The 10,735-nt window shown below is 41.8% G+C and overlaps 1 protein-coding gene across 2 annotated transcripts in view; it reads right to left on the bottom strand.

Moving 5' to 3' along the window:
- Positions 1-206: 206 nt before the first annotated feature.
- Positions 207-10,735, bottom strand: part of CTNNB1 (catenin beta 1) — a 37,070-nt gene continuing 26,541 nt past the window's right edge. Inside the window, exons 7-16 of one of the 2 annotated variants that reach the window (XM_054708046.1) lie at positions 10,296-10,440; positions 7,022-7,125; positions 6,607-6,945; positions 6,212-6,370; positions 4,468-4,587; positions 3,196-3,346; positions 2,985-3,106; positions 2,352-2,412; positions 1,275-1,495; positions 207-962 (exon numbers count right to left, since the gene is read on the bottom strand). In XM_054708046.1, coding sequence (XP_054564021.1) covers positions 1,287-1,495; positions 2,352-2,412; positions 2,985-3,106; positions 3,196-3,346; positions 4,468-4,587; positions 6,212-6,370; positions 6,607-6,945; positions 7,022-7,125; positions 10,296-10,440 — 1,410 coding nt within the window. In that variant the 3' untranslated portion in view covers positions 207-962; positions 1,275-1,286. Of the gene's footprint in view, positions 1,496-2,351; positions 2,413-2,984; positions 3,107-3,195; positions 3,347-4,467; positions 4,588-6,211; positions 6,371-6,606; positions 6,946-7,021; positions 7,126-10,295; positions 10,441-10,735 lie in introns of both variants that reach the window. The other variant, XM_054708045.1, reaches the window with a different exon arrangement.

The following is a 10,735-nucleotide window of genomic DNA, read 5'->3' as shown; positions in this document are numbered from 1 at the left end:
GAAGGTGGAATCTCGCCTCTCACACAAGGTCAGAATTGTGTTCAGGGCTGAAACCGTTGTTGGTGCCGTTGCTGGAGAAACTTGGCCAACATTCCCATCTAAGGTAAAGAAGGCTCTACCTTTGACCACTTGGTTCACTATGTACGTGAATATACTTGTTACCCTCACAACATCATTTGCTAACAAGGAAAAAGGTGACACAATCGAATGAATTAAAAGTTTAATTCTGAACAATTTTTATAACTGCATTTTCTCTTGAAGCATTGAATCACAGCAGGTTACAACAACTTTGGGATAAAAGGCAACTGGTAAACTGTCCAAAACAAGGTTCCAAATAACACCTCTTACTGATTTACCCTACCCATACATATCCCAAATAAAGTTTTCGATCAAAAACATGAAATAGATCCACCTGCTTATTTTAAGCATATTAAAAAGGAAACTAATTGGACCATTTCTATTTGTCTATTTTATACAAAAAGGCTACACAATGTTACACTTTATTCAGATTACAATTAGAGTGATTATGAATTAGTGTTCTACACCATTACTCAATTCTTAAAAATTAGAAATTGCTGTAGCAGTATTCACTATAACTTAAGACTACAAGACTTAAAAAACTAACAGTTACTGCAAAAAAAATTAAAAGAGCTACTTCAAAGCAAGCAAAGTCAGTACCATTACAGATATTAAAAAAAAAAATTTTAACAAGCAAGGCTAGAGTTTGATAATTCCATCCTGTGATCCATTCTTGTGCATTCTTCACTTCTTGAGTCACTCCCAAAAGCCATTGTATTGTTACTCCTCGACCAAAAGGACCAGAACAAAAAGTTTACTTCACGTGTTCCCATAGGAAACTCAGCTTGGTTAGTGTGTCAGGCACTTTCTGAGATACCAGCCCACCCCTCGAGCCCTCTCAGCAACTCTACAGGCCAATCACAATGCAAGTTCAGACAACACCGCTGTGTAGAGAGAAAGGCTGCTATTAATGTTTAAAACAGCAAATGTTACTCATTTGAGTATTAAGTTGCAAAAGCTGTGGCAAAAAACATTAAAGTTAATGACTTCCACACATGACCACGTAACAACCAGAAATCTGAGAACATTCAAATGTTCTAAGACATCTCCTTTCAAAGTATGTATGTATCTGTTTTTTTTTTGTGGCAGATTTACAAATAGGTCTAAACCACTCCCACCCTACCAACCAAGTCTTTCTGAAGTTCTGTAGGCAGAGTAAAAGTATTTCACCCAAACTGGCTTTTTTAACTTCTTACCTAAAGGATGATTTACAGGTCAGTATCAAACCAGGCCAGCTGATTGCTGTCACCTGGAGGCAGCCCATCCATGAGGTCCTGGGCGTGCCCCAGATCTGGCAGCCCATCAACTGGATAGTCAGCACCAGGGTGGTGGCCACCCATCTCATGCTCCATCATGGGGTCCATTCCCAAGGCATCCTGGCCATATCCACCAGAGTGAAAAGAACGATAGCTGGGGTCTATGAGAGTCAGGGTGGCAAGGGAGTGAGAGGAGAAAGACAAAAGTTACCACTGAGGTTAGGGACGTCAGAAAGCACTGCTCTCTAGCCTCTTCATCTTCTAGCTTTCTTCAGCCACGTAATTACCCAAGGCCAGGCCACCCACCCAGTTCTAGTCACGCCTACAGTTCACTGAACATTTTGCATTTCCCTAGCCAGAGACAAGTTCCTCAGGAGGAAGAGCAGCTTCCACTGCCCACGACCACCCAGGCATCAAGAAGCCATGGGCAGGTGAGGCAACAACGAGGAAGTCTGGCAGATGTAATCTAGCTGTTGAGAAGTCCAGGTGATGCCCACAAAGGTACTGAGAAAACGCAAGACATCGTTTCCAATTGAACTTCTATATATTTTATCTTAAAGGTTGACATTTGTATGTCTGTCAAGGAAAGACGCTATGGGCTTTCGTGGTTTAAGAATTAGGAAAAACAAGATTACAAATTTAAGATGAATAGTTAGAGCTGTGGGTGGTCTACCCCATGTTCCATCTCCATTACCAAGAGTGGAATTAGCTTTCCAGAAAAACTCGGTAATACAACATACCCACCCCAGATCTGAGCTTGGAGACACAAGTTTCCCATACTCTCATTTCCTGGGTGGGGTGTAGACCCAGGTATTATAGCTTCTCTGACGACACACACATACAAAAAAAAACATATCTGGCAGGAGTGACAAGTGTTTGTGGTGTGATACTGTTGAAGAACTGACTTTAATTGCTGCCACTGCTTGCTTTCCTGCCAACAATGGCTTCCCAGGTAAGCAAACTAGCTCTTTTGATAAAGCTTGATCTAGAGTTAATCGAGAAGCATGAGACACATACCATCCTGGCGATATCCAAGGGGCTCTCCCTGGGCACCAATATCAAGTCCAAGGTCAGCAGTCTAGATAAACACGTACAAAACAAGGAGGCAAAATGAAGATTCTCAAAGTACACTCTTAAACATTACAGAAAAACTTCAAAATATACAAGTATACAACAGATACATCAAACTCCACGATACTCGAGAGAAACGTTTTCCCGTTGCACACAGTATTTTAAAAATTCACAAATTTATCCTTTTAGCAAATATACGTAAGTGCTTACTATGTGTCAGGCCCTGTTCTAGGTGCTAGAGAAACAACAGAAAACAGGACATGTTCTATGGAGGAGGACTTGTAGCCTGTGCGGAAGCTGCAAGTAACCGAGATGGAGAAAATTATGACAGAACAGGTTTGTGAAGGAGGTGGGTGGAGAAGTTCAGAGCTCAAGTTGGAACATGTCAAGATTGCCTGTTAGAAACCCAGTAACACATTACTCACAGTTTGGCATTTTTTTAAACAAATATGTAGGATCTCTTTCCATTCAACTGTGTATTACTATGTACCATAATTACAGTTCTAATTTTCAATGAATAAGTGTGCTGAGGACATAGACCTAGTGTTCCGAGGGAAAACACGCACTCGCACTGCCTACCTCATTCCAAGCCATTGGCTCTGTTCTGAAGAGAGAACTGGTCAGCTCCACTGAGAGCCGCTTCTTATAGTCCTGTGGCTTGTCCTCAGACATTCGGAACAACACGGCAGCTGCATACGTTGCTGGGAGAGGACAGAAACAAAGGCTCTTAGGAAAAATGGAGGCATCACTGTATGAACCAGCTGGAGGTCCCGGTTCCTCTTCTACTTACCCACACCTTCATTCCTCGAGTGCAGCAATTCCGTCAGGGGAGCCGTGGCTCCCTCGGCTTCAATAGCTTCTGCAGCCTCCTTGTCCTGAGCAAGTTCACAGAGGACCCCTGCAGCGACTCTTTGGATATTTTCAATGGGAGAATAAAGCAGCTAAGGAGAAAACACAAAAGCCTAATTAAACTGAAGCATAGCAAGCACCCATTGTAGTGCAAACATTCCCAACTGAGTTTAACGGCGTTTGCACTACTGTATGAAAGCACAGTCATGTCCTGCTTAGCGAAGGGGTCAGTCTGAGCAGTGCATGTGAGCATCAGAGCACACCTAACCTGGATGGTCAGCCCACTGCACTCCTAGGCCACAGGCCCACACAGCACGTTCCTCTACTGAATGCTGCGGGGAACTGTAACACAGTGGTGAGTGTAGAGTTGCTTACACCAGCATCACCACAAACACGTAACGTGCTGGAACAGTACAATATCATGGGTGACTGGAATTTTTCAGTCCATTATAATCTTATGGTACCACCACTGATGACAGAAATATCATTATGTAGCACTTTTTCCCAAAGTGTGTAATGCTCTAGGGCACTGGTTTTCTAGAATATTTTTTAGCTACAACCCCCTTTCTTCAGAGACAGTTTCCATTGAGCTAAAACTTGGGAACCCAGGGGTAGGTGGTGGTCGGCTTTGGCAGCAAGGCCAGCTCTCATGCCTCCACGATTGAGTAACAGTGGAGCAGATCAGCTCCCTCTTCTTGCCTTCAAATCCAACGTTTCTCCTGCTGCCCCAAAATGAAGGGAATTTTCATAAAATTAAATGTCTTCAGCCTAAAGGACCTTACATGTTGAGATTCTATTTTTCATGCTTTGGCAGGGGGACATGGGCAGAGTATTGTCATTTTATAAATGGTGATAGACGAAAATGAAATGTCTGTACCCTTATTCTGGTATCTAATTTCCTGAAAATTTGCTTATCGTTAAAATCCTCAAATACTGCCGAAACCGGTTTGGCTCAGTGGATAGAGGGTCAGCCTGCGGACTCAAGGGTCCCAGGTTCGATTCCGGTCAAGGGCATGTACCTTGGTTACGGGCACATCCCCAGTAGGGGGTGTGCAAGAGGCAGCTGATCCATGTTTCTCTCTCATCGATGTTTCTAACTCTGTATCCCTCTCCCTTCCTCTCTGTAAAAAATGAATAAAATATATATATTTTTAAAAATCCTGAAATATTATGACACGTAAAATCTAGAACACCTCACTTCAAACCAACACACCTGCACAAACAGTGGAATGGTGTTCAGTCCTCTGATTACGATTCGGTTGTGAACATCCCGAGCTAGGATGTGAAGGGCTCCAGTACAACCTTCAACTATTTCTTCCATGCGGACACCCTCCTACCAAAAGAAACATGGTTAATAAATAGGGCATTCTCCTTCCTAAAGTTCTCAACTAAGATTTTCTGTTCTGAGTAGCAATTACTAGTCACACCACACACCCAAAGTTTTCAAGAATTTGCCGTTAGCTCAGGAATGAAGGAGCATTCCATTAAGTTGACGTCATTGAAAGGGGCCTCATGGTAGCGTAAGTCCACGCAGCAGCCCTTCCCCACAGAGTACTTCCATATGCCTCTGAATCCCAGAGAACTTTCTGGCAGTGAGGGCACCCACCACTCTAGGTGAAGGGAGACTGAAAGATGAGAAAGCAATGCTCTGACTATGTCAATGGTTTTCTTTCATATGCTCCATTTTTGTGCACCTATGTATATTTGGTGAAAACTTAGCAAAGTTTTATCACCAACTACTAAAATTCTACTGAGCTGCCAGCAGAAAATCCACTCCTCACCTCCTCCAGACTATTCAACTAAAGGCCTGTATGAGAGAAGAAAGTTAGCTTTGCAAAATATAAGTACTAGGTGCTTTCCCTGTTTCTGAATTTTAAAAAAGGTTATAATGCCCTAGCTGGTTTGGATCAGTGGATAGAGCACTGGCCTGCAGACCGAAGGGTCCCTGGTTCAATTCGGGTCAAGGGCACATATTCAGGTTGTGGGCTCGATCCCCAATAGGGGGCGTGTAGCTGATCAATGATTCTCTCTCATCGATGTTTCTCTCTCTATCTCTCTCCCTTCCCCTCTGAAATCAATAAAAAAATATATTTAAAAAATAACAAAAAATAAAAAAGGTTATAATTCTGCTACTTTTAGAAACTATTTTAAAATAATATATTTTTACCATGACCTCCTGGTTCATGGGTCCAGTCTCAACCACTGAGGCACACTAGCCGGGCACAAATGATTTTTAGAACAAACCCTCTTTTTTCCTAAATTAGAGATCGAAAATAAAAGGTACCTTTGCACTTTAATAAGCCACCTCATAGACACAGGCCAATACCAAAAGAATGGAGAAAGCCAAAGCCCCCTAATGAGTGATTACACAAAGCAACTAGCAAGAAGGGGTTCCCAAAATCTGTTCTGGGAAGGTCCAGCCTTATTTCCTAAAGTAAGAGAACTCTCTGAAGGTCTGAGTCTTAAATTCAGAGGATCCAGAATGTCTTTACTTGTAATTAAGTTAGTATTAAGACTGCAAACGTGGCATCAAAAGCTTTCTGGGTAAAGATTCCAGAAATGCTATTATTATTAAAATTTGTTGGCAATCTTACGTCTGTGGAAATAGTTTAAACCACCCTTGGAAGAGACAGTAAATGGTGTGTTAAATATTTGTAAGGTAACACTCATGTTGTAATGGAGAAGAGGCTCTGTTACTTCCTAAGAAGGAAGCCTTTGTATGGATGAAATGAGAAAACTCTGTATGAAGTACCTAACCTCACTCTCCCTTTGTAAGCCTGATAATGCAAAGATGCAAAGGAGATGTCATAGGAAACATCACTAGGGGCCACTTTATCTTCTCAGCAGCCACAGAAATGTCAGTTTTTTAGCCATTAGCAAACAGCTCTTCAGGCAGAAAAGAATGGAGGAAGCAAATGATGGATTTATGTTATGTGTCACTAGTAAGGTTTACCCACCACAAACTGCTGCTGTGTTCCGCCCATAGAGGTACGACGCTGGGTATCCTGATGTGCACGCACCAACAGCTGAACTAGTCGTGGAATGGCGCCCTGCTCACGCAAAGGTGCATGATTTGCTGGACAAAGAGCAAGATTTCGAATCAATCCGACAGTAGCCTGTAGATAAGAAAGAAGAACAAAGAACTGGCATCCAACTCAACAAAACCATTTTCTAGCCTAAATTCCCACCACACTAAAATTACTGGTATCACTTAAAAGTAGCACTGACTACATAAACACTTCAGAACCCCATCCCAGCCACACTTCCTGTGCATCAATCCCTCATGCTGAGCAGCCATCCAATAGCTAGAGGTGGCTCACTTTTAATGCTGTGACCTACTTTGGCAATTTACCTTTATCAGAGGCCAATGGGATGGTGGGTGTAGGAGTTTCACCACAACTGGTAGTCCATAGTGAAGGCGAACAGCATTCTGGGCCATCTCTGCTTCCTGGTGTCGGCTGGTCAGATGACGAAGAGCACAGATGGCAGGCTCAGTGATGTCCTCCCTGTCACCAGCACGAAGGACAGTACGCACAAGAGCCTCAATACCACCCACTTGGCACACCATCATCTTGTTCTTATAATTATTGCAAGTGAGATTAGAAAGGATTCCCGCTGCACAGGTGACCACATTTATATCGTCTGAGCCCAGCAGCTGAACAAGAGTCCCAAGAAGACCTTCCATCCCTTCCTATGGAAACAGAAATAGATGCTTAGTACACACTCATCTTGACTGTCACTAAGGCACCGGCTTACTCAGAATTTACCTGTTTAGTTGCAGCATCTGAAAGATTCCTAAGAGTCCAAAGACAGTTCTGAACAAGACGCTGACTTGGATCTGTCAGATGAAGTCCTAAAGCTTGCATTCCACCTAGAAGATGAAAAAAGGTCTAAGGCAATGCCCATTAGCTAACAATTCTATCAGCACTACGTGTCTTCTCTAGTCTTGGAGGATGTTCCTCTTTATTGCCAAAGTGTATTCCCCCTTCCATCTAAATCCTTTATTTTCTAGGATACTGTCCAGTTGCTAGTTCATCTCAACTTCTGTCAAATATCTATTGTTCCTTCCCTATGTGGAAAAAGTCTTCATTATTTCCATTATTCCCCTGTAGGTAATATTCCTATTATTTCATTTCAGCTATTCAATCACACACACACACACACACACACACACACACACACACACACACACACACACACATATATATATATATGTTCAATACTATTAGTTGGAGCTATACCAGTGAGCAAAATATTATAAAATCCCTACCCTCATAGAGCTTGTGATCTAGTTGGAGGCAAACAGTAAACAAATATACGACTAATAACTAAAACTGTGTGTGTGTGTGTGTGTGTGAGATGATACTGAGTGCTACAGGAAAAAACAACGTTAAGGGAAGGGAGTACAATTTCATGTAGGGTAATCAGGTCATCTCAATATGAAGGTGACATCTGAGCAAAGACCTGAAGGAGCCATGTGAATGCCTGGGTAAGAATAATAAAAAATAATGCACTAAAACGCTTTCACCGGGGACTGCATAAAGGCACTGACTCCCAAGGGTCACAGCCTTCCGTCACCTAGGACCCTAACGAAGGACATTTACTGGCAGGGATCTAAATGGAAGCTCAGTTCCCCACGTGCTGGCTTAACTTCACCATCTCTCTCCTAATAAAATCACTTCTGAAATGTGGTGAGATACTTTCTCTTGTTTCCTTATTCAACTTTTCAGGTATGTTTTATTTCCTCAAAGTAGGTTAGATCTACTTGCCATAATCTCATGGCACCCTGTATTTTTCCTTAAGTTTACTTCCCCTACAAACCAAAGGTCATCTGTATCTAGTTCCTTCCTCGTAGCTCTAGCTACTAATTAGTGACCTTAGCAAGGCTAATACTCAGTATTTGTTAAAAGAATAGACTGTCTTCTACCTTCTCTCCCTTCAAGATTTCATTCCCTCCTCCTATTATAACTCTTAACTCTGAGAGTGGATCTTAACTCCAGATGCCCACCAGACTTTAACGCACACATTCTGATTCAGCAGGTCTAGGGTTGAAGTCCCATGCAGATGACTTCGAGGTAGCTCCCACCTCACTGAGGCCTTTTCCCCCTCACTATGACTAAGAAGGCAACTCCCCAATCTGTAGCCCAGTCTCCCCGTATTCTAGTACCACACATTTCCAGCTATCTACTGACATTTGTCACTGAGTATGTCTCCGCCTTTAATGGTTTTGTTCCTCAAATTAAAGAATCCATCTGGTAGTTTCATTTATTGTCATGGTATTCATGATCTCCCCACCACATACCACTTCTGCTTGCACTTTTAGCCCCTACATTGTCACATTCCATGTATTCTTTCATAAGTTTCAAACATTCATCCTTTGTTGTCTATTTTTATACCAAACTACTTCATTCCTAGAAGCCTGTAAGAAGCCTATAATACATCTCAGAGGCCTGGTCTGCTTGCCTATGATCATCCAAACTGTCATACAATGTAGTATTAACATTCCAAACACCCCACTGTGATGCTATGCCACTGCTCAACAACCACCAATAGCTTATCTGTAAGACAACAGCCAAATTCTTTAGCATAATGTTAAGGAACCCTTTGGAATCTGAATCCCATCTAGCATTCCAAACTGGCCTCAACATTCTACACCTATAGTTTCAAAGCTGAAATAAAGCATGAATAAACATCTTATAGGGGCTAAGAAAGTTCTTCCCAGTAGGACCGGCCTCGCTCATCAACCTCAGTAACCTAGCAATTCATCCCAGTTACTAAGTTTTATACAGACTCTTCAGCAATCTTTTCTCTTAATCCCCACCCCATTAATTCTGTATTCCTATTTGCTCTTTGTTTCTCATGACACACATTCCAATTTGTAATCACTGCGTATTTCTATCAACCTCACTTGACAGTAAGAATACTGAGACATGTTTTGTTAACCATTGGAAACCATGTTTATTACAGTGCTTAAAACACACGTACTACTGAATAAACTAGAACATCAGAATAACTGGGGGAACTTCTTAAAATGAATATTCCTAGGCCTCCAGTCACATACATCTCCAGATTCAATACCCCAGGGATTGTGGTTAAATTAAGTCTAAAAGTCTGTATTTTTCCCAAGCACTCCAAGTATTTCTGGAATAGCCGGCAGAATTTACATCCTTGTTCTATGAACCCAGCCACACTTGTTCATCCCCAGGCCAATTGTTGCAATGCCAGCAGCTATCCTTAACAACCATAAAACCTCTCCCCCATAGATTCTCAAGTAAAATCTCAAGTGAGAAAATGGGTGTTTCCAACCCCATACTTTACTTCCAATTTTTTTCTATTAAATGCCTTTACATCTCTCCTCTTCCAGTTTTACTCTGAAACTTGGTTTGAGTCCAGATACATGTAATTAGCTGGGTTATGGGAAGGAAAGAGGATGCTAGGTAGTTGAAGAGTAACTATCTTTATAGAGAAAAGCAAGAGGCCCTAGTGTAGAGGCACAGAGGCCCTCCTCCTTTCCTCTGCCACCAACGTGCCCCAATACAAGCTGCTCCATTAAAATTACTTAAAGGGAAAAGAAAAAAAACTGTTTTTCATATGAGACCATTTGCTCACTGTCTACAGAATACCAGTGCAAAACACTGCTCATGAGTATCCACTAACAAATCAAGAAAACCACTTTGCTGCATACAACTATACTAGAACATGTTGTAACATAATTTCTCCTATATATTCACAGGTCTACTAGCAAAGCAAATCAGGTTTGCCCAAAACCAAAATTAAAAACAAACTTTATCAAGCCAAGTATTCGCTGTCATTTTCTATGATTAATAAGAACTCTGCCTAACCTAGGCTTCAAGAGCACCAATGCAGGTGTGTAGCAGAACACATACTTTGTCTGAATGTGATCTTGGCTGCAAACTGAATAGGACCATCTACTTGCAGCCCATTAAGGTCAAATTCTATTACCTTTTCCTAAGAAAGGTAATCTAATTAGAACTGCAGGCGCTGTGCACATGAGAACTTAGAATAGACATGCATACTTACCAGCTTCTACAATAGCCGGTTTATTACTAGAGCAGACGGACAGCACCTTCAGTACTCTGCTTGTGGTCCACAGTAGTTTCTCGTAAGTGTAGGTCCTCATTATATTTACTAAAGCTTGAGGTCCACCACTAGCCAGGATGATCAGCTGGAAGGACATGTACATATTGTTAGTTGTGGAATCTGCCATGTTATATTACCAACATACCTTACTATACAAAAATTTCAGCCAGCTTGCCATTGGCTTATATGTATTCCTGGACCCCATAGCCCATACTCTCATATTGGGGTCCTATTTACCCCTCCTCCTATAGCATTCCACTCAAATTCAGGCATCCTAGTCCTCCCAAGAATATAGCAACTCTGGCCCAATTTTCTTATTCCCACAAATCATAGCAAAAGGAAAAAGAAAAAAAAGAAACCATGATGGTATACAACAGTAA

This window comes from Eptesicus fuscus, chromosome 18 (assembly GCF_027574615.1).
Source record: "Eptesicus fuscus isolate TK198812 chromosome 18, DD_ASM_mEF_20220401, whole genome shotgun sequence".
Lineage (NCBI taxonomy): Eukaryota > Metazoa > Chordata > Mammalia > Chiroptera > Vespertilionidae > Eptesicus > Eptesicus fuscus.
Note: the sequence above shows the minus strand (reverse complement) of the source record. Positions and strands in the feature narration are given on the sequence as shown.